This window comes from Physeter macrocephalus, chromosome 5 (genome assembly GCF_002837175.3).
Source record: "Physeter macrocephalus isolate SW-GA chromosome 5, ASM283717v5, whole genome shotgun sequence".
Taxonomy (NCBI): Eukaryota; Metazoa; Chordata; class Mammalia; order Artiodactyla; family Physeteridae; genus Physeter; species Physeter macrocephalus.
The window spans coordinates 22,917,066-22,939,921 of NC_041218.1; the positions used below are offsets into that span (position 1 = coordinate 22,917,066).

At 41.2% G+C, this 22,856-nt stretch overlaps 1 protein-coding gene across 3 annotated transcripts; it reads left to right on the top strand.

The window, feature by feature from the left end:
* Positions 1-18,847, top strand: ZC3HC1 (zinc finger C3HC-type containing 1). Of its 3 annotated transcripts, none has more exons than XM_007109132.2 (10): positions 1-402; positions 2,111-2,222; positions 5,109-5,259; positions 5,822-5,905; positions 12,175-12,302; positions 13,519-13,676; positions 14,439-14,682; positions 15,303-15,515; positions 15,978-16,184; positions 18,413-18,847. In XM_007109132.2, the coding sequence occupies exons 1-10, from the start codon at positions 257-259 to the stop codon at positions 18,479-18,481; spliced, it is 1,512 nt and encodes a 503-aa protein (XP_007109194.1). In that variant the 5' UTR covers positions 1-256; the 3' UTR covers positions 18,482-18,847. The 3 variants fall into 3 exon arrangements, with proteins under 3 accessions (XP_007109194.1, XP_023987371.1, XP_023987379.1); XM_024131603.3 differs by having other exon boundaries at positions 205-402; positions 15,273-15,515; XM_024131611.3 differs by having other exon boundaries at positions 248-472; positions 15,273-15,515.
* The last annotated feature ends 4,009 nt before the right edge of the window (positions 18,848-22,856 follow it).

Consider the following 22,856-nt stretch of genomic DNA (forward strand, 5'->3'; position numbering starts at 1 on the left):
TCATGCGGGATCTAAGCTCCCCGACCAGGGGATGGAACCCACACCCCCTGCAATGGAAGCGCGTAGTCTTAATCACTGGACCGCCAGGGAAGTCCCTACCTCGTTCTAAAATGGCCAGGAAGGGCTGGGCCCGGCGGTGAGACCGCGCAGGTCGCTTGGGCCAACGAGTGGGAAGCCAAAAAAGGATCATAACCGCTCAGAACGGAAGTTCCTGAGCCTTCACAAGCGCGGGGAAGCAACTCGGAAACGGACCAAGATGGCGGCGCCCAGTGAGGGGCCAACGTTTGCCGCGGGGGTCGAAAAGAATTGTGGTGTGGTTGTTCGCTCCCCAGAAGGGACTCCCCAGAAAGTCCGGCAGCTGATAGATGAGGGGATTGCCCCGGAAGAGGGAGGCGCCGAAGCGTGAGTCCGCGAGTCCACGCTGGGTCTGGCGACGGCAGATTTGGAGAGGGTTTGGGGGACTCAGGCCAGGGTAGGATACCCTGGGTCTGTAACTCGCGCGATGTGAATGGCTGCCACTCGGGATCTTGAAGAGACTGGGGTTCCTTCGCTTAGTTAGCTTTAATCTTCTACTCGGGAGGTACTGGGCGCAATTTTGCCTTAAGACAGGTTTGGGGAGGAAGGAAAAAGACAGGACCGCTAACTGAATATGCACACCTGATTTCGCTTAGACTTTTTAACCTTTTTAAGTCCTAGATACCTTTGGCAGCCTGGTAAAGTTTATGAACACCTTCTCAGAATTATATTTTTAAATGCATAAAGCAAATTACATAGGATTATAAAGGGTACCAATTACGTTGGAATGCAGTTATCAAGAAGTAAAAGAAAAAAACTGATGCAGTAAAATGCTTCATTATTTAAGAGTTAAGTAATAACTAGTAATGGGTCTGTTATCTACCATAATTTTGAAGTAGCGAGAGCATAAATGGTATTTCAAACCATGTGCAACAACTATAATGTGGTGACAAAATACCTGTGATTTCCATTGATGACAAATTTACAGGTACTGCTGATGCTACTGTGGTTTTTTAAATTATCTTCATTCATAATGGAAGGAAATGCTACATTTCAGTTAGAGGTTATCAAAATAAATGTCATTTTTTTAATCCAAGTTTATGGGAGCTCTGAATTTTTTCCAAGATCCACACCTCCCTGAGGCTTTCTGTTACTCTCAGAAGGATTCTTAGAATAAATTACTTTATTTTGAGTTATAATAGTTGGTGTAATCTTACTTTTATTAAAATTACTTTCGTCTGCAGCAGTTCCTCCCTCCACACTTCCCAGGTGCTGTTGAAATGCCTTTCACTGAATATAAAATAATTGTTTTGCTGTTTTTTTTCTCCTTGAATTTTTTCATGAAATAGCTAAAATTTTTTACTTTGATTTAAATTTTCAAATTAGTTCCTTTGGGGAAGAAGTGCATAGCAAGGATCAATCCAGGTAGAAATATCAAAATTGTCATTTTCTTCTGTTAAAATAGTTAAATTTCTAAGGTGGTTCAAACTGGATGATGCACAGAGCCTTGAGTCTTATTTTGTGTTTACGAAAATTATACAAAATACTGTTGGAGAGCAGTGAGTGAGGTAGCATAGTTTGCCAGTGTAGGATTAGTAGAGCATGGTCAAGGTAGAAATTGCTTGAAACTTAGTTATGGCCAAACTGTAGAGATTTGAATGCCAGTCTGAAGAATTTGGATTCTGCTTAGTATTGTGAAACTATTGACAGTGTTAAACAGAAAAATTACCTGACTTAAATGATATTTAGAAAGGTTAAAATCCAGAGTGGCGTTATTGATGATACAATGTGCAGAGAAGCTAGATAAAAAACGTTTAGGCAGGGCTTCCCTGGTGGCGCAGTGGTTGAGAATCCGCCTGCCGGTGCAGGGGATACGGGTTCGTGCCCCGGTCCGGGAAGATCCCACATGCCGCGGAGCAGCTGGGCCCGTGAGCCATGGCCGCTGGGCCTGCGCGTCCGGAGCCTGTGCTCCGCAACGGGAGAGGCCACAACAGTGAGAGGCCCGTGTACCACAAAAAAAAAAAAAAAAAAAAAAAAAGTTTACACAAAGTGATGCCTTGAAAGGATTACCAATAGTTCTGCCACTTTATTTTAGGAAGGACACATCTGCCACATTCCAGTCAGTTAATGGATCACCCCGAGCAGAAGAACCTCCGTTGGAATCTACAAGCAAAGAAGCCTTCTTTAGCAGAGTGGAAACCTTTTCTATATCCTTTTTGGTTCGAGTGAGTTGCACTTTCTGCCTGCTTCTGGAATTATTCTTCTAGGAGTAACACCACTTACTCTGATGTTTTTAATTTTTAGAATTAAGCTTGGTAAGAAATTTTTTAGGAAAATTAGCATCATAAAATGTTAGCCCTCAAAGGGATATTTGAGATCTAACCTTTCTTTTTTACAGAAGAAAAAACTAAGAGCCTGAGAGAAGAAGGAATAATAACTAACATTTGTATATAGTATTTCCACGTATATTATCAGTTTCAAGTTGGTTATGTGACTTACCCGGGGTCAACTTGCTAGCAAATGGCAGAGCTGGAATTAATAGTGTAAGGCAGCGGTCCCCAACCTTTTTGGCACCAGGGACCCGTTTCGTGGAAGACAGTTTTTCCACGGACGGGGGTGGGTGATGGTGGGGGTGGTTCGGGCGGTAATTTGAGCAAGATGAAGCTTCGCTTGCTTGTCAGGCGCTCACCTCATGCTGTGCGGCCCGGTTCCTAACAGGCCGAGGCCTGGGGGTTGGGTTGGGGTCCCCTGGTTGTAAGGCTTTTAGCACCAAACCTAATGTTTTTTAACGTTATAATACACTTCCTATCTCTTTCAAGATTTTCCTTTGTAAATTATCTATGGTTGCTCAACAAATTACCCTAAAACTTAGTGGCTTAAAACGACAAGCACTTATTATCTCACAATTTCTGTGGATCAGGAATCTAGGCACAGCTTAGCTGAGTCCTTTGGTTCAGGATCTCTCTCAGACTGTAATCAAGGTGTTGGCCAGGACTGCAGTCATCTCAGGGCTAGACTAGGAAAGGATCCACTTCCAAGCTCACTCACGTGCTTGTTGGCAGGATTAATTCCCTCATGGCTGGATTGAGGGTTTCAGTTCTATACTCACTTTTGGCTGCAGCTCCGTGGGCTCTTCACAGGGATAGTTCACAACATTGCAGCGGGCTTCAGTCAGAGTGAGCAAGCAAGAGAGAGCAAGATAGAAGCTAGATCTCAACTGACATCACATCACTTTTGCCATTTTCTATTTGCTAGAGTGTTTTTAATGTAAAGCAATTACAGACTTATAGAAAGATTGCACAGGTTACAAAGAACTTCCTTGTGAGTACTTGAAAGTAAGTTGCCAAAGTGATACCTCATTACCCCCAAATATTTCCCACAAACAAGGACTTTCGCTTAAATAATCACAATGAAACCATCAAAATTGGGAAATTCACATAATAAATCACTACCATATAACCATTACATCATAATCATTCCATCAATTGTAGTAATAATGTTCTTTGTAGCAAAAGGATCCAGTTGAGAATCCTCAGTTTTTCCTTGAATTTCATGACTTTGATACTTTTGAAGATTATAGGCCAGTTATTTTATAGAGTGTATCTCAACTTGCATTTGTCTGATGTTTCATTATGATTAGATTCAGGTTATGTAGGAATATCACAGAAGTAATGCTGTGTTCTCATTGCATCCTGTCAGGTGGCATATGATTTTGATCTGTCCCTTTAACAGCGATCATCATTTTGATCGATTGATTAAGGGAGTGTGTGTTGGTGTTTTCCATTGTAAAGTAGCTTTTTCCTCCTTTGTAATTGAACTGTTTTGTGGGGATGTGCTTTGAAACCATGTAAATATCACATTCCTCATCAAACTTTATGTAACTTATTGTAGCAGCATGGGCTCATGATTTCCTTTTTTATTCAATGGGTTATAATCCATTACTATTATATATTTTGAGATTCTAGTTGCCCCTGATTTGGTGAGTGGGAGCCCCATGTAGATGCTCTTTACACCCCACTTGGCTACAGCACCCCAAGGTAGGTCCCCTCTGTATGGACTCCCTCTTTACCCGACTTGGCTTTTTTTTTTTTTTGGCTTTCGACACCGTGCGATGAGCTGTCTCCCCTACTCCCCTACACTCCTGGCTTAATTCTCTGCCTTGCTCACCACCTGGTGGCTTTAGGACTAAATTGTTCAGGAAGGGGAAAGTATTTTAACCATGCTTCTACTGCTGTTCCTTGGATTAATTCCTGATATTGACAAAGCATTTAAAATCATTTTCTTTTGTTGGATATAAATTGATTGCCACTTTGATATGATAATTATTTATTTAACTTAAGCTAGTTAAGTGATTCTATTACTTTTATTCTACATAATCCAAACTCCTTTAACATTTATATTTAGATTCTGTTTCTAGCCTTAAGTCCTCCTTTTGCTGCTATTAGAATGTTTTCAAGTTCCTATATCCCTTGTAAAAATATAGAACTTTCCTGCATCTTTTATGTTTTATCCTTTTATTTTTTCCTGTGCTCTGTAAAACAAGAGCTCTATAGGTAAAATAGAAAAAGCTGAGTGTTGAATATTAAAGATCAATACATATTTTAAGACATATTTCCCATGCACATACTTACAGATGCTCTTGATGCTCTCAGCTTACTTAAAACACACATACCACACACACATTAGTATATAACAATCAAATTTGGGGCAGGGAGGAATAATGAATATTATTAATTTTACTGACTTTATTCTTCAGAAGGCAAAAGTGGATGTGATACAATAGGAGAGCAGAGATGAGTGATAAAATATTTCAGCTTGTTTGACCTTCACCATCCCTTACTGCTTAGGCAAATCCCAGTGCTTTCACTAGTGTTTTCAAATCCCTAGTATTTCATATTAAGCAAAAGTGAATGGCTTTTCTACTGTACCTCACAACCAATAATAAAATAAACATTTTAAACCTATAAAATACATAGGGCTTCCTGTTGCTTTTCCTCTTAATGTGTTTATTCCTATATACATTGAGTTAAAGTTTTCATTTCTGACTTGTTCATTTTAATGTACATGCATGTTGTTTTTCTTAATGTGAATACTCTTTGAAATGGGCAGGTAAGCCCCCTGAGCTGTCTCCACTGGTCTGTGCAAAATATGGCTGGGTCACAGTTGAATGTGATATGCTGAAGTGCTCCAGCTGTCAGGCTTTTCTCTGTGCCACTTTACAACCAGCTTTTGATTTTGACAGATGTAAGTATAAAGTACAAATTACATTTTTCTCCATATTCAAAAGATATCTATACTAGTTTTTCTGAAACGACCAGTCACTTGTATTTGATCAAAGAATGTGTACTTCTGTATATAACAAGGTGAATTTGTGATTGTCTTCACCCTAATTACTAGCTTTAGTCATTACTTTTTATTTATTTATTTATTTTTTAAAGCTCAGCTACTTTAGAGTGAACCTGACTTTGTGTATTCTGGGAAACTAACAGCAGTATGTTTATTTTATAGTTCCGAAATTTATACTTAGGCTAAGAGACACAGGACTTTTATGAAGGCTCACATTTTGGAATGCCTGCCTTATAAGATACATGATAGCTCCTTTGTTATTGCTTTTAGAATCTTGATTTAGAACTTGTTTTGTGAAAAATATTGAGATGACTCAGTTGCTAATATTTCATATCTTTCAAATTTTTCTGAGTTATTTTAATTCTTAGTTGTATCTATACTCTTAAAGGCTTTTGGTCATTGGATTTTGAATCTATATAAGACATTGTTTTTAATGCATTGTTATCTATGCGGGTTTCAGATAGGGAACGATGTGCTGAGCTGAAGAAAGCCTTGTGTACTGCCCATGAGAAGTTCTGTTTCTGGCCAGACAGCCCCTCTCCAGGTACTTACTTACAAAATTTCCCATTTACCATCTCTTCTTGGTCAATGTGGGGTTTTTTTGTTTTGTTTTTTTGCTTGTTTGTTTATTTGTTTTTAATTGGGGTATAGTTGCTTTACAGTGTGGTGTTAGTTTCTGCTATACAGCGAAGTGAATCAGCTATATGTATACAAATATCCCCTCTTTTGGATTTCCTTCCCATTTAGGTCACCACAGAGCATTGGGTAGAGTTCCCTGTGCTATACAGCAGGTTCTCATCAGTTATCTATTTTATACATATTAGTGTATATATGTCAATCCCAATCTCCCATTTCATCCCCCACCCCAGTCATTGTGTTTCTCATATTGTCTATTTCTTTGTGAAAATCTAGCCTTTGAAGTTTCTTTTTCCTCCTGTCTATTTGCACTTTACAAGAGAACTAATATTCATTCACTTGTGTTATTTATTAAGTGCACTTGACATGCCAAAGGTTTAATCGTGCATACATTATCCCGTTTAATCCTCTCAGGGGCCCTGGGAGGTAGATATCGACCTGATTTTTAGGTGAGGAAACTGAGAATCAGAAATCTTTTTTTTTTTTTTTTTTTTTTACTATTTTATTTATTTATTTATTTATGGCTGCATTGGGTCTTTGTTGCTGTGCACGGGCTTTCTCTAGTTGTGGCAAGTGGGGGCTACTCTGCGTTGTGGTACGCAGTCTTCTCATTGCGGTGGCTTCTCTTGTTGTGGAGCACAGGTTCTAGGCACGCAGACTCAGTAGTTGTGGCGCCGGGCTTAGTTGCTCCATGGCATGTGGGATCTTCCCGGACCAGGGCTCGAACCCGTGTCCCCTGCACTGACTGGCGGATTCTTAACCACTGTGCCACCAGGGAAGTCCCGAGAATCAGAAGTCTTAAAACCAGCTAGTGAGGAGCCATGACCATGGTTTTACCTGATTTCAGACTCCCTGCTTTTCCCACCAGAGCAAACAGCCCCATGTTCTACCCAGGCTTCCTCATATACTAATGGCACTAACGGTGGCAGTTTAATATGGTTCAGTTGCTAAAGAAGACTCACAGGACCCCACATGAGAGTGATTACAAATCTACAGTTTATTACAGTAAAACAGCACAATATATCAGTAGCATTGAAGTAAGGATATCATCACAGCCAAAGACTGCCCCATGGTAAGGGGTCTGGAGAGGCCAGGTGCAGGCTCCTCTGTCCTTCTCGTATAAGGGCTGTGGTAGTACGCACTGTCTCTCGAATCAGAAACCACTGATGTGTGCACAAAATGCTTCAGAACAAGGGAGCCCAAGATGTAGTCTCAAGTGGGATTTGCTTTTATTTTGCTGGGCGTGTTGGCATATTCCTGCTGAGTAACCAGCTTCAACAGCCGAGCCCACCAGGGGCCTCACCAAGACCAGGGGCAAAACTCTTTGGACCCATGGTTACAATGCAGCACTATTAATCCATATATTTCATGCTTGACCAGAAATCAGCACCATGTAGGTATGTTTTTTATTTCAGTAGGACAGCTCAGGCTAATTCCAGGGTCACTGATGCCCAGGAATATTCCATGAGTGACCACTAAAAGGAAAAAATAGTTGGAAAGTGACCGTAGAGTGCCATCTACTGATATATGAAGAGGTGATAGAAAAGGAATTATTAAGAAATAAAATTTTTAAAGTGAAAATGACTGTATAACAAGGATTTCCTGCTGTTGGCCTAGCTGTTTCACGGTGTAGTATAACAAAACTCAGTCCTATGTGTATTTGAATCTTCTCTGTCCAGTGCACCCAGGGCAGAGATAGATTCTCTATCTGTTCACGCCTATGTTGGTGGTTGCAAACTCTTGCTACCATGCACTCTACTTTCTTTCTTTCTTTCTTTTTTTTTTTTTTTTTTTGCATTTTAATTTTTTTGTACAATTTTAAAGGTTTCTTTCCATTTACAGTTATTACAAAATATTGGCTGTATTTCCCATGTTGTACAATACACTCTACTTTCTTGGTCCCATTTGTGACTTCAGCTACCACCTACTTGAAGACTTCTGACTTCTATTCAGATCTCTCTTTTGAACTTGACTCATATTTTCAACTACCTTCTAAACATTTCCACTTAAAATCTTACAGGTACCTAGAACTCAAAATATACAAAACTGATTTCTTCATCTTATACTTAAAACTTTATTCACTTCTTACGTTGTCTCCATCTTGGTAGATGTTATTTACCTCCCCCTCCAGTTATGCTACCCCAAAACCTGAAAGTCACCTTAGATGCCCCTCCTTATCATCACCAGCTGGTCCTATCCATTCTACCTCCTAAATAGATCTCAAATATGACCTTCCAATTATATCATCCCTTGATTTGATTTTTTAACATTCAGGAGACTTTTGTGTGGAGAAAGGAACACCTCAACTATTTATACTTTAATGCTTGCATTTATTAAGCATATCTAATAAAATTGTGAAGGTAATTTTTTTCTAACATTTACCAATAATTACAAACTAAATTAAATCCCTGTAAACATTTTAAATTACAATTACTAATTTATCAGGACTGACTATTTTGAGCATATCATATACTTTAAAGTAGACAAAATATACACATACATTAATTGTAAAACACATATTTAAACTTATGTGAAGACATTTTCATGATGGGATTAATTTCTTCTCTGTTCACTCTTTTCCTTTCATAGGTTTTTAGTGGTACTTTCTTAGGGTTGTAACAATCAGACCAAATCCTGAATTAGAAGATGATCAGATATGTGTTGGGACCTGGTTTCTTCTCCCAAGTTTTGTTAAACCAAAGCCACTGGTCATCAGGACATGTTTCCTTTTTATTATTAAACCTCACTTTTTTAAAGTCCACCCCTTTCTCATTGATATCAGTTTTTTATTACCTGACTTTTCTAGTAAAATGATGCATCTTTTAAAATTAATGACGTTTTTTGACCTATTTGGTTGCTTGCAACAACTTTAAATAGTTTTTTTAAATTTTATTTGTTTATTTTTGGCTGCGTTTCGTCTTTATTGCTGTGCACAGGCATTCTCTAGTTGCGGCGAGCGGGGGCTACTCTTTGTTGTGGTGCACGGGCTTCTCATCGCAGTGTCTTGTCTTGTTTCAGAGCACGGGCTCTAGGCACGCGGGCTTCAGTAGTTGTGGCACGAGGGCTCAGTAGTTGTGGCTTACGGGCTCTAAAGCGCAGGCTCAGTAGTGTGGCACACGGGCTTAGTTGCTCCGCAGCATGTGGGATCTTCCCGGACCAGGGATCGAACCCGTGTCCCCTGCATTGGCAGGCGGATTCTTAACCACTGCGCCACCAGGGAAGTCCCAACTTTAAATAATTTGATAAACTCTTAAGGAATATTTTGTTGCCCTTGAATATAGAAAGTGTCTCTGTTTTATTTTTTAACTTTTTGAATAATTTCTAAAATTGTGGAGTGTTTCAAGTATAGAAAAAATTGTAGATAATAATAATATAAGAAACATCTCTGTATCTACCACCCAACCCCACCTAATACTAACATTTTGCTATACTTGCAAAACCACCCCACCCTGCTTTCTTTCTGTTAATCAGGAAGAATTACAGATACAGCTGTGTAGTCTAACCCCAATCTCATTCCCTGCCTCCCTGACCTGTAATAACTACTATCCTGAATTTGGTGTCCATGATTTGCTTACATGGTTTCTATGTCTACAACATTTACATGTATCTAGAAGCAGTATATATGGCACTATTTATTTGTTTTAAAATTTTCTATGAATGTTATCATTCTATATATATTCTGCAATCTACTTTTGTAGGGGGAGTCAACTTTGTTATAATTAATCCATGTTGTCACATGTAGCATGTTTGAAGCTTTATAATAAGTAGGGCCATCTAAAATTTTAGTCTTCCAGGAGATGAGGGATAGTGTTTATGTAGTTAACTTTCTGTTTGGGAAAACTAGCTTATTCATTTTAGAACCTCCTGTCAAACCCTCTCTCTACATGATCGTTGTGTGTGACTGTAACTTGAACACCCTTTTCACCAAGTTATGTGTCATCACAAGTGCTAATCAATCCTTCCTGTACTTGGTACACTTCCTACCTACTCTGATTCTATTTAGCATATTCGCTCTTCTCTGCTTACACAGATTTTGAGCTTTTAGATGTATAGATTACTGTTTTTCATAAAATTTGGGAAGTTTTCAGTTAGTATGTTTTCAAATACTCTTTCCGCCCCTTTCCCTGTCTTTCTTCTGTGTCTCCCATTATGCAGATGTTGGTGTGCTTGATAGTGTTCCTTCATTCAACATTGATGCTCCTTCTCTCCATCCTTATGCCACTCATATCTTAGAGGGATTACTACTTTAAATCACCTTAATGTCTGCTAAGCTTATTTCTTTGCATCCAGACTGACCCCTTAGTCTCTGCTCTAAACTAATGCATATTGTCTATAATATCACTTTCATTTCTTCCTTTTAAAAAATCTTCCAGTAGTTTCTCATCACATACATTAATAAAATCATGGTCTAGCTGCTGTCTATACTTTAACCTTCTCTCCGACTAGTGTCCCCACAGGAATACTGTGTTCCAACCCTGTGAGACTATTTAGAATTCCCCACATGTGCCATCCTCTAGGGCTTTACTTTTACACACTGCTGTTGGTCTTTGCAATTCAGCTTAGACCTGACTTCTTCTGAGAAACCTTTCCTGAGACTCTGCTTTTTAAACATAATCACAGGGACTTCCCTGGTGGTCCAGTGATTAAGACTCCATGCTCTCCCAGTGCAGGGGGCACGGGTTTGATCCCTGGTCTGGGAACTAAGATCCCGCATGCTGCACAGTGTGGCCAAAAAATAAACATAATCACAAAAGTACTATCACAGCTCTATCCAAAAAAATCAGTAATTTTTCTTTTGCTTTAATTGTTTATTTTTCCAGCTTTACTGAAGTATAATTGACAAAATTGTAAGATATTTAAAGTATGCAGGGGGCTTCCCTGGTGGCACAGCGGTTAAGAATCTGCCTGCCAATGCAGGGGGCACGGGTTTGAGCCCTGGTCGGGGAAGATCCCACATGCCATGGAGCAACTAAGCCCGTGCGCTGCAACTACTGAAGTCCGTGCTCCTAGAGCCTGTGCTCCACAACAACAGAAGCCACTGCAATGAGAAGCTCACGCAGCACAACGAAGAGTAGCCCTCTCTCGCCGCAACTAAAGAAAGCCCACGCGCAGCAACGAAGACCCAATGCAGCCAAAAATAAATAAATAAATAAAATTATTTTTTTTTAAAGTATGCAATGTGATGATCTGATATACACTGTGAAAGGATTTCCCTGCCCCCATCAAGTAAATTAATTCTTTTTTGAAAATTGCATTATGGGGTTTCTAGGAACCAAAGTATAGTATTAGAGTGAGATGATAAGGATTTTAAATATTAGGGTATTTGATTCTGGGACTCAAGAAACTGTAATCATTTTAAGACCCAAAGTACTAGAAGTTTAGCTCTAGCAAATGATATTAAAAACCATACTGTAATCATTTTGTTGTTGAGAAATAAAAATCAGTACTCTGATAACTGATCTTTTAGCATCGGAAAATTAATATTGTTTGATAGTAGCAAATATCTATTGGGGGCTTCCCTGGTGGCGCAGTGGTTGAGAGTCTGCCTGCCAATGCAGGGGACACGGGTTCGAGCCCTGGTCTGGGAGGATCCCACATGCCGTGGAGGAACTAGGCCCGTGAGCCACAACTACTGAGCCTGCGCGTCTGGAGCTTGTGCTCCGCAACAAGAGAGGCCGTGACAGTGAGAGGCCCGCACACTGCGATGAAGAGTGGCCCCCGCTCGCCGCAACTAGAGAAAGCCCTCGTACAGAAATGAAGACCCAACAAAACCAAAAATAATAAATTAATAAATTAATTTTTAAAAAATATATATATATATATATTGGTAGGAGTAATGAGAAATCTGTAAATTATGTGAGATATTGTCTCTGCCCTTAAGGAAAATAAAACATTATTGAGATTAAAAACAATACCTAAAACAATCCTAAAAAACAGGTGATAAATAATGATGACAATGATGAAGTAACTGTGATACATAGCACTTACTGTGCACTGGGAACTATTTTTAGTACTTCAGTTACATTATTTTAATTGATTATCACAAGTCTAGGTGTTATTGTTAATTTCTTAATATCATCGAATATCATCAATTTACATTTCCCCTGTTAGTCTATACATGCTTTTTATTTTTTATAATTTGTACCAATATAATCTCCCAGTTTACTTTTTCCACAGATCGATTTGGGATGTTGCCATTGGATGAACCTGCGGTTCTTGTTAGTGAATTCCTAGATCGTTTTCAAAGCCTTTGTCACTTGGACTTCCAGCTTCCTTCCCTGAGGCCAGAGGACTTAAAAACTATGGTGAGTTTTTCTTGGCTAGCATACGGTGGCCTTCAGTTGTCGCCAGCATGAAGCATTTCTTTTAATGACAAGAGGCTGCAGATAGCTAAGAGAACTACTTGTTTGTCTCTTAACTGACCTTTTTCAATCTCTACCGTAAAGAGGACTTGAGGGTTTAAATAAGTGAGTTCCATTTAAACTTTTAGATATGATTCTTTTTTTTTTTGGCGGTACACGGGCCTCTCACTGTTGTGGCCTCTCCCGTTGCGGAGCACAGGCTCCGGACGCACAGGCTCAGCGGCCATGGCTCACGGGCCCAGCCACTCCGCGGCATGTGGGATCCTCCCAGACCAGGGCATGAACCCGCGTCCCCTGCATCGGCAGGCGGACTCTCAACCACTGTGCCACCAGGGAAGCCCTAGATATGATTTTTTAAGTGGCGTAAATTCAATTTTATCTCAATTTGTTACTTAAACTATTTAACAGAAGATACTGAAATGTGGCTTCATATGGTTTATCGCATACCATTTTCCCAAAGAAAGTGCTGGAGAAGTTATAAACTCCCTTTTCCCTTGTAAATAGAAATTTTGAAATGCTCTGTCCTATCTGCACTTTGAAACTGAATATTTACTGTCCCATTTCATCATCCTGTGGGTATTCTGTCAAGACAAACTTTACTGTAGGAAATAGAAGCTATTATTTTGCTTCTTCAAGTTGAGAAACTATTATGGATTTTAGCACCAAACTGTTAGCCTCTGACGCCTATTATAAATGTCCTCCTGTCTCTAGCCAATGAAAGTTTTTTCACCCTGTCATAGTGCTTTCTTTTTCTTAGAACAAAAGTAAAGACTGGCAAGCTCTTTTGTGGTGTCAAAAGTAAATTCATTGCCAGGCCAATAAATTAATAGTAGTCTGTTGTGATTATTTGGGTTTGAAGTTTACAGGTTTCAGGGAAAATATACAATTGGTAATTTGAAAACAAGTTAGTACTAAGAAAAGATGTGGTAGTTCCAGGAACACTGCTCCCTTGCTCAATCAGCAGATCCAGGGCAGTTCAGAAAGCTTCTGTGTGATACCTTAGCCTGTGCTGGAAGTAAGTCTTCTCCAATGAAGAGAATTGTCTTTGTGTTTGTCATTTTTTTCATGATTTTTGCCTTGTACCACCTAGGTACATCATTATCTATGACTTTTCATGGTGGTTGAAACTTTTAAGTCTTTTCTCTTGGTTCCTTTGTAGTGCTTGACAGAAGACAAGATCAGTCTTCTCCTGAACCTGCTTGAAGATGAACTCGATCACCGAACTGATGAGAGAAAAACTGCAACCAAACTAGGTTCAGACATCATCCAAATCCACGTCACTGCCTGTATTCTCTCCGTGTGTGGCTGGGCGTGTAGGTTAGTGAATTTGCCTGGGGACATAAACTGTGACAACATTATATACCCATACACAGCAGTTACTCCTAACATTTGGAGATCACATGGTGTTTCCTGTGAGAAAAACAGTGACAAAGAAAAACTAAGGGGGTGGAGGAGGGAGAGTAAGAATTAGTAACAATACCAGAATTAGAACTCAGGAATTCTTGAACACTCCTGAACTTTGTTTCTTTTACTATCACTTCCCAGCTGGGAATTCGTGTTCCTATAAACAGTGAAGCTCCTTTCTAGTTTTAGAAAGGAAAAATCAGTTTAATTGATAGAAACTACAGAAGGAAGCACCAGCTGGAATCCTCTAGGTCCCAGGTTGGTGTCTGCGTTCCAGCTGCTCAGTTCAGCATAGACTCCCTCTGAGACAGAAGACTGTCAGACCAATTTTGATTTACTTTAAATATGCTTTCTTTGGTAGATTAAGCAATACTTTTCATTTACATGGAAAAACTTTAAAAGGGACATGAGAAATTTATAAAACTTACCTTTAAAATAGGCTTGCCATAGAGAGCATGTAAGACCCCTAGATCTTTCTGTAGGAAATAGTTGAGAGATGATGAAGCTGGGTCCTAGGATCGGAGGATGGGGCCCTGAGAGGAGGTGGTTCCCCGCCCCCTGGCCTGTTTCAGAGATTTGTTTGATGAGATGAAGCATACTCACAGATCATTATGCTTAGTCCCTTGAAAATGTTATCCTCTGAGAAAACGTACTTTTTTTTCTATTCCTACCTAGTTCTTCGCTGGAACCCATGCAGCTCTCCCTGATAACATGTTCACAGTGTATGAGGAAGGTGGGGCTCTGGGGCTTCCAGCAGATCGAGTCATCCATGACCGACCTGGATGCCTCCTTTGGTCTGACCAGCTCCCCCATCCCAGGCTCTGAGTGCCGGCCAGAGCGCTTCTCTCTGGTGCCTGAGTCTCCTCGGAGGATGATGACTCGGAGCCAGGATGCCACGTTTTCCCCAGGCTCAGAGCAGGTATAGACTTAGTTGGCTTGTTTGGGATGGACTTTTTATTTATTTTTTCAAATTTTATTCTATTTTTTTAAAAAATATTTATTTATTTATTTATTTGGCTGTGCCAGGTCTTAGTTGCAGCACACGGGATCTTCATTGAGGTGTGTGGGATCTTTTAGTTGCGGCATGCAGGCTCTTAGTTGCGGCATGTGGGATCTAGTTCCCTGACCAGGGATCAAACCCGGGCCCCCTGCATTGGGAGCGTGGAGTCTTAACCACTGGACCACCAGGGAAGTCCCAGGGTGGACTTTTTAAAAACAGCATTCTTACCAAAAGTGTTGTTGGCAGAAAAGTTGGAAATTAACTTAGGTTATGTAATTAACTTAGGTTAAACTTCACTTATAACCACAATGATCAGAATATTACAGAGTGGTTTTATCACCAGTTGCAATGGAGATGCTAAATTCATTATTTTATATAGAAATCTAATATTCTTTGAAGAGTTTAGTTATGTAGACAGTTCAGAAACTAAATTCTTATAGTTTTAAAAATATTAGCTTTCACATGCTTCTAGAAATATTTCTCCTGACCATAGTCATTAATGTCATTAGGGTACTTCCATCATCTCCCCTTTCCTTCAGGCTGAAAGGAGCCCAGGTCCCATTGTCTCTAGAACTAGAAGCTGGGACTCTTCCAGTCCTGTCGACCGTCCTGAGCCAGAGGCCGCTAGCCCCACCACCAGAACCCGCCCAGTGACCCGAAGCATGGGAACAGGAGACACCAGTGGCCTAGAAGTGCCATCTAGTCCTCTTCGGAGAGCCAAACGGGCTCGCCTCTGCTCTTCCAGCAGCTCGGTGAGTCCACCTGTGTGTGTGGAGGTCCCTGAGCACAGCAGCACCCAAGCCCTCACCATGCAGCACAGAGAAGCAGGCATGAACTGAGACTGGTCCTGTGGCTATAAGGAGGCCATGAGAATAAGTTTAAAGATGGGACAGTTGGGTGACCAGAGGGAAAAAAAATTTAAGGGTTTTGCCATTTGTTTCTTTGGGACGTCTCCTGGCAACGTAATAAATTTGTCTTGCCCAAGGGACAGTAGTGAGAAAGAGGATAGACCTGATAAGAGATGGTTTAACATGAAGGGAGTAAAAGAATTTTAAAAGTGAGAGGGAAATACACAGGCGAAGTTTAAAGGAGAACGTAAAACTAGAAATGTGGGCATTGTGAGATTCTAGATTTGACAATTTATATCAATGCCTCCCTGAACTTACGTAGTATCTGCCCTTCGTTAACACGGATTCCTCTTCCTCCTCTCTCAGGACACATCTTCCCGAAGCTTCTTTGATCCCACTTCTCAGCATAGAGACTGGTGTCCTTGGGTGAATATCACATTTGGAAAAGAAACCAGGGAGAATGGTGGAACTGAGGTAGATGCCAGCACCCCGGCAGAGCCAGGCTGGAAGGCAGTGCTGAACATCCTCTTGGCCCACAAAGAGTCTAACCAGCCAGCTGAAACCGACTCCATGGTGAGATAAGCCATTGCCCTGATCATGTGTAGAACTTCCTGTTTATGGGATGAGGAGAGGAGGCTGGTCCTATAATTAGCACCCTGCCTGCCCACAGCTTTCATAAGTCAAGGTAGACTCAGTCTGGGTTCATCCTAGAGAACAGGCATGGGACTGGTTCATTCTTTCTGCAGTTTAGCATATGGCATTCCACCAAATTCTGATAAATTCTTTGTCTTCTCCACTCAATGACTCGAAGTAGAAAAGGAATACAGAAACAGAAAGAGATAACAGGCTGCTGCTAGTGTTGCAGAGCAGTGGCTTTTTCCATCTGAGTTACTGTCACTTGCACTTGGAGCCTGGCCAGTTAACTTAGCTGTCAGGATGGAGCACTGTGCTCTGCCGCCACGACCTTGATTTCATTCCTCATGGTGGGCACGTTACTTTGCTGTGTTCCGCGGCCCCAGGCTTGTGCACTGACCCTCAGCTGCCATCACAGTAATGACTGCTGCTGGTGACACTTGTGGGTAAATGCAAACCCATCATGACAGCTGAGAAAACAACTCAAGTGTTTGCTCTGTGCAAAGGACAGAAGTGAGAGGAGGGTGGGCATTAAGGAATCACAAAAACTGCATTCTCTTTCCTTTACTGGCGCTTTCCCAAATTTGCCATGTAACCTGCTTAGTGTAAATATAATAATTTCTGACCTCTGTTCCCTCCAAGGACAAAGTAAAACAATACTTGCCAGCAGATGTTTATCAGAAGCATTCCCAGATTCATGGTTTTGTAGGGGTCACAGAATTCCACTGGAGGGAGCTATAGTGATGCTAGAAGCCCAAGAGTGTGCATTCAGGGGCTTCCCTGGTGGCACAGTGGTTAAGAATCTGCCTGCCAATGCAGGGGACACGGGTTCAAGCCCTGGTCTGGGAAGATCGCACATGCTGCAGAGCAACTAAGGCCGTGTGCCACAACTACTGAGCCTGCGCTCTAGAGCCTGCAAGCCACAACTACTGAAGCCTGCATGCCTAGAGCCTGTGCGCTGCAACAAGAGAAGCCCGCGATGAGAAGCCCGCACACCGCAACGAAGAGTAGCCCCCACTCGCTGCAACTAGAGAAAGCCCACATGCAGCAACGAAGACCCATTGCAGCCATTAATTAATTTAATTTATTTTTTATTTTATTTTTGGGGGGGGGCCGTACTGCGTGGCATGCGGGGCCTTTGAAGGTCCGTTTTAGCAACTTGTCTTTTAAGATTCCCCACAGCTGCTGTGACTGGGAAGTACAAAGCTTAGAGGCTCTGCAGTAAAGGATCTTGAAGTTAGAAAAAAGTTTATACTATTTTTCAACTTAAATCTCTCAGTTGTGTCACTGTATTAACTAAATTGCCCTCAGTCACAAGTAAGAGTTCAAATTTTCCCTCCTGGAACTTTATTTTATTGAGACATTCAGCCACAAAGAGTATAAGAAAACAGTGAAAATGTCGTCTTCTGTCAGAAATTGGAGTGAACTTTATGGATTATCTTGCTAGATATGTTTGTGCTCTCACTGAGACCCTGTGCTTTTCACTATGACTCTCAAAGGCAGAGAAAACCAAGTGTTCTGCTTCACCGAGAACTTTTATCTTTTAGTGAACTGTTTTGTCTCCATGTAACACCGTTTCTCAGAATCTCAGGTCACTTCACAGACGTGATCAAGTGGCAGTGAGATTCTTCCTATTATTAGCTCTGCTGGCTAAATCATGAATCTGAGAAGGCCAAGGTCATAGTTTAAACTCTTAAGGGTCATTTAACTTTGTTTCATTCCTTGGCCTTAGATTATACTGTTAGCATCAGCTAGGCATCTTGTAAATATGAATCCTTGTTCACCAGAGATGATGAATAGGGCCAATTCAGCATCACAGATGCGAAATCAGTGCAAAATGTGTGCTGCACTGATGCTGGGTCACAAGTGTCATCCTCACATTCAAAGATTAGGACACATACGGATGCTTGGAGGAGGACATAAGCCGTATTTTAGAGGCTCCGAGTATGTTAGCAGTAATCTAACAGTAGACTCAAGCTTCTTGATTTTTAGTCTGGCTTTAGGTGTATATTATATGTAGCACAATATAAGATTAACTGGTTTTACTCACTCCTAGATATATGTAGATCATTGTGGGAGAAATTTACAGACCACGTCTTAAAGCTATTACCCATCCTTTGTCTCTATAAAAGAATTTAATCTCTAATAATGAGCTTTTCTATTTACAGAGTCTCTCTGAGAAATCAAGGAAGGTATTCCGAATATTCCGGCAGTGGGAATCTTTATGCTCATCCTGAAGATACTCCAGCCCTTCCTGCAGAGAAGTGGAATGAGTGGCTTTGAAAAATGAAGCCTGAATTCCCTTTTGAGCAGCTGATGCTAAGTTTTTCTCCGTTCTGGTTTAATCATAAGGAGCCCCTGCCCTTGCAAAGGCATGCATGTCATCATCTGCATCTGACTGAGGGGAAAACCTGTTTGCAACACAGGGATGTGGGCTGGGAGAGGTAGGGCGACCCTGGCTCTGTTCAAGGAGTGCGTGGTTCCAAAACTCTACGGAGGACCCAGAACTTGAGCATTTTCAGTGTCTTTAGTGGGGGCAGTGTTTTGAGGACTCTTATATCCCAGGAATACATCATCAGTATGTGTTAATAAAATATTAAGATTCTCACAGCTGGAGAACTGTTTTCCTCCTTGTCTAATGGGCTGACATAAAGAAAGCTGAGACTGAGAAAACTACAGTGGAGCAGTAAACAAAGGCAAAATTTCAGTTTTCAGATTGGCTGCAAAGCCTAGAATTTATTTGTGATTCTAGTCAAAGAAGTATTCCTAAACCAGAGGCAAGACATTGTTCATTATATCACCAGGAGATCTCCTGATGTGTTATAGTGAATGGTAAGCTGATAATTTTCTTTCTTCACTTTGATAATAACAGAATAAGAGACTATAACACAGGGAGGAAGGCTCTTCAGAAGAGACCCCTCTCCATGTGCCTTCTAATGCAAGGCTCCCCTGAGCGGGGCTCCCCAAGGCTCTTTCACTGCTGGTGGAGAGCATTGGTGTCCATGGTGGAGAAGCTGACCCTGACCTGCCCCAACTAAATAGACTACCCACTGAGAAAGTGAGCATGAAGGAAACTAGCTATTCTCCAGAATGTTGTACTTTCTTTTAGTGACTGTGGTTGGTTGGTTTTATAACTTACTTCTTTTATACTGAAGTATTTTAAAGAACATATGTAATATAATATTCCACCCATGCTAAACTTTAGGTTATATCTCTAAAAAACAGAACATTTTTTCTATGTACTACAGCCAACAAAAATTAATAATCCCTTAATATCATCTAATACCCAGTCCATATACAAAATTCCCAATTGTTCCAAAAATGTCCTTTACATTTGATTTGTCCAAACCAGGATCCAATTCAAGATCATGGGTTGCATAAATCTCTTTAGTCTAAAGGACAGTCCCTTTTTCTCATATATGTCAGATTTTAACTTTGTCAAGGGTAAATAGTGTTGATATCTTTCCTAAATCAAGCCTCCATTCATGGATAAGCCTGTTAGAGGCTGCTTCCAAGTTACTTTTCTAGGGGTGCTCTTTTGCCTTTGGCACTAATGAAAGGCTTGACTGTTCATTCTCCTGTCTCCATGGTCCCCTTAGAGGCTGATTAATGGGCAGCTCTCTAATGTTACAGGAATGAGACTTCTGGCCCAGGGTGGGAAGCCATTTGCTGACAAGTGACTGTAGAAGTCTGCTCACTAGAAGCTCATAGCCTCTAGATCACGATTTCTTAAGGAGTAGTGTAGAATCATTAACACAAGGTATTCAAATGGACTACAAGCCTAAGTTTCAGTTTATAATAATGTGGGGTTGTTTTTTTTGTCTTTCCATTACAATTTTTGATTTTGACCTCCCTCCAAAAATTGTTTTTACTTTTCTTTAAAATAGGCAAAGTTCCACACTTTTTTTGGTTTTGTGTTTTTTCAATCATAAATGGAAGCAGATTGGGATAGACTTGATGTGACTCAAGAAACATTAAGTTTCTTCCATGTGTGTGGCACTGTCCAAGCCCTTATATAATGCAAAGGTGAGTGACCACCTGGTTTCCACCCTCAAGAAGTTTATAGTCCAGGGACTTCCCTGGTGGCGCAGTGGTTAAGAATCCACCTGCCAATGCAGGGGATACGGGTTCGACCCCTGGTCCGGGAAGATCCCACATGCCGCAGAGCAACTAAACCCACATTCCACAGCTAGTGAAGCCTAGAGGCCGTGCTCCGCAATGAGAAGCCCGTGCACCGCGACAAAGAGTAGCCCCCGCTCGCCGCAACTAGAGCAAGCCCACACGCAGCAACGAAGACCCAACACAGCCAAAAGTAAGTTTAAAAAAAAAAAAATGTTTATAACCCAGCCTGGAAGATATGTTTGTACATAAATGTTACACAAGACTAACAGTGCTAAATACTCCAGGAGTATAAAAGAATTCTCATCTTTTGAATATAAGGAATTGTAGAGAACTGGGGGGAAGGTGTGGATTTGGCCTGGGCCTTGGAGATGAGCTGAAGATGTATGCTCCATGAGAACAGGGACCTTGTCTGTCTTGTTCATCACCTCAACACTTAAAACTGCCCTGCACATGGTAGACACTAAATACAAGAAGGATATTTGAGGCTGAAGGAACATTGAGCAAATGAGCAGAATTTCATATGTTCTTCAAAGAGCGGGTATTCTGCTGTGGCTAGAGCTTTCCATTGAGTAGAAGAAAAAGGATAAAAGAATACAAGTTGGGCCACTTTGGAGTCTGAGGACTTTGGTCTTGAATCTGTGGGAAAAGGGAAGCCGTTGAAGAATTTTTGAGCAGGGAAATGACATTCAGGCTCAGGAAGATAATCCTGGTGTCCATATAGCGCGCAGTAGGGGAGACAGGAGTCTGTGTGAGGTGTGATGGCAGGGAAAATGGATGACTTGATAGAAATGTCAGTGGTGACTTCACCGTCAGTTTGGGCGTGAGGGAGAAGGGAGGAGTCATGGATGGCCTTGAGGTTTGTGGCCTGCCCAATCAAGATAGAGAATTCAGGTGGGGAGGGAGGATAGTAGTTTTATTTTTAACATTTTGAGTTCAGTTATGTAAAAATATCTCTAGAAATGGTGTTTTAGAGGTCAGGAGAGGAGGGTTCATTGCATTAAAGTCAAGGATCATTGTTTCAAATGCTCAGAACCTGTAGAATCTAAAGCCACAGAGAATGATGCTGTCAACCTCATCATCTCGCAAGGATCTTAATGCCAGCCTGTTTAACAGTGTACCTGAGGGCTCCACACTACCTGTCAATTTTATGGTGAATATACTACGAGGCTGGACTGAGTATACTTTCAAATAGTAATGGGTGGTCTCAGATGGGGTAATGATTAATTTTATGTGTCAGTTTAACTGGGTTAAATATGACCGGATAGCTGGTAAAACATTATTTCTGGATATGTCTGTGAGCATGTTTCCAGAAGAGATTAGCATTTGAGTTGTTAAACTTAGTAAAGAAGATCACCCTTGGACTTCCCTGGTGGCACAGTGGTTAAGAATCCGCCTGTCAATGCAGGAGACGTGGTTTCGAGCCCTGGTCCAGGAAGATCCCACATGCTGTGGAGCAACTAAGCACATGTGCCACAATTACTGAGCCTGCACTCTAGAGCCCACGAGCCACAATTACTGAGCCTATGCGCCACAGCTACTGAAGCCTCCGTGCCTAGAGCCTGTGCTCCGCAAGGAGAGAAGCCACCAAAATGAGGAGCCCTCGCACCGCAGTGAAGAGCAGCCCCCGCTCGCCGCAACTAGAGAAAGCCTGCGTGCAGCAATGAAGACCCAATGCAGACCAGAAAAAAAAAACAAAAAAGATCACCCTCAACAATGCAAGTGGGCATCATCCAATCCACTGAGAGCCTGAATAGAACAAAAAGGCTGAGGAAGGGCAAATTTGCTCTCTTCTTGAGCTGGGACCTCTATCTTCTCCTGCCCCGGGACGTCGGAGCTCCTGGTCTTTGGGCCTTTGGAGTTGGACTGGGACTGAACCATTGGTTTCCTGGGCCTCCAGGCTTGCATATGATGGATAATGGGACTTCTCAGCCTCTGTAATCACTTGAGCCAATTCACATAATAAACCTTTCTTTATATGTATCCTACTGGTTCTATTTCTCTGGAGAATCCTGACTAATACAGATGGGATTGAGCTCATGAGCTTCATTTCCCAAAGTGTTTGTTCTCTTCCACACACTAGGACATCACTTCAACCCCAGGCTGTTATTCATTCTTCTTGTGGGTTGTTCCTATAGAAGTGTTTGGTTTGACCTTTCTGGTAACCCACTTTTCCTGATTTGATTCTTTATTTGAAAAATAATTTTTTTTCTTTTGGCAGACTCTTTTAAAGAAGGAAATTGCCTAAAATTTTAATTTTGCTACTTTACTATCTTAAAGAGAGCATCATAACTCATCATTATAAGGAATTTTCCCACTTGTACCTAGCCAGACCAGGTAGCTTATGGGGATACTGTGTAATCTCTGTGTTAACTGTCTCCTGCTGGCTCTCTCGCCGGTAAATAGAATTTCCAATACCTTCCTTTCTACCTCCCAGGTCAGAACCTTCTTTTGCAGTCTTGGTCCTGGGGATCAAGGCCGGTGGTGCCTTGC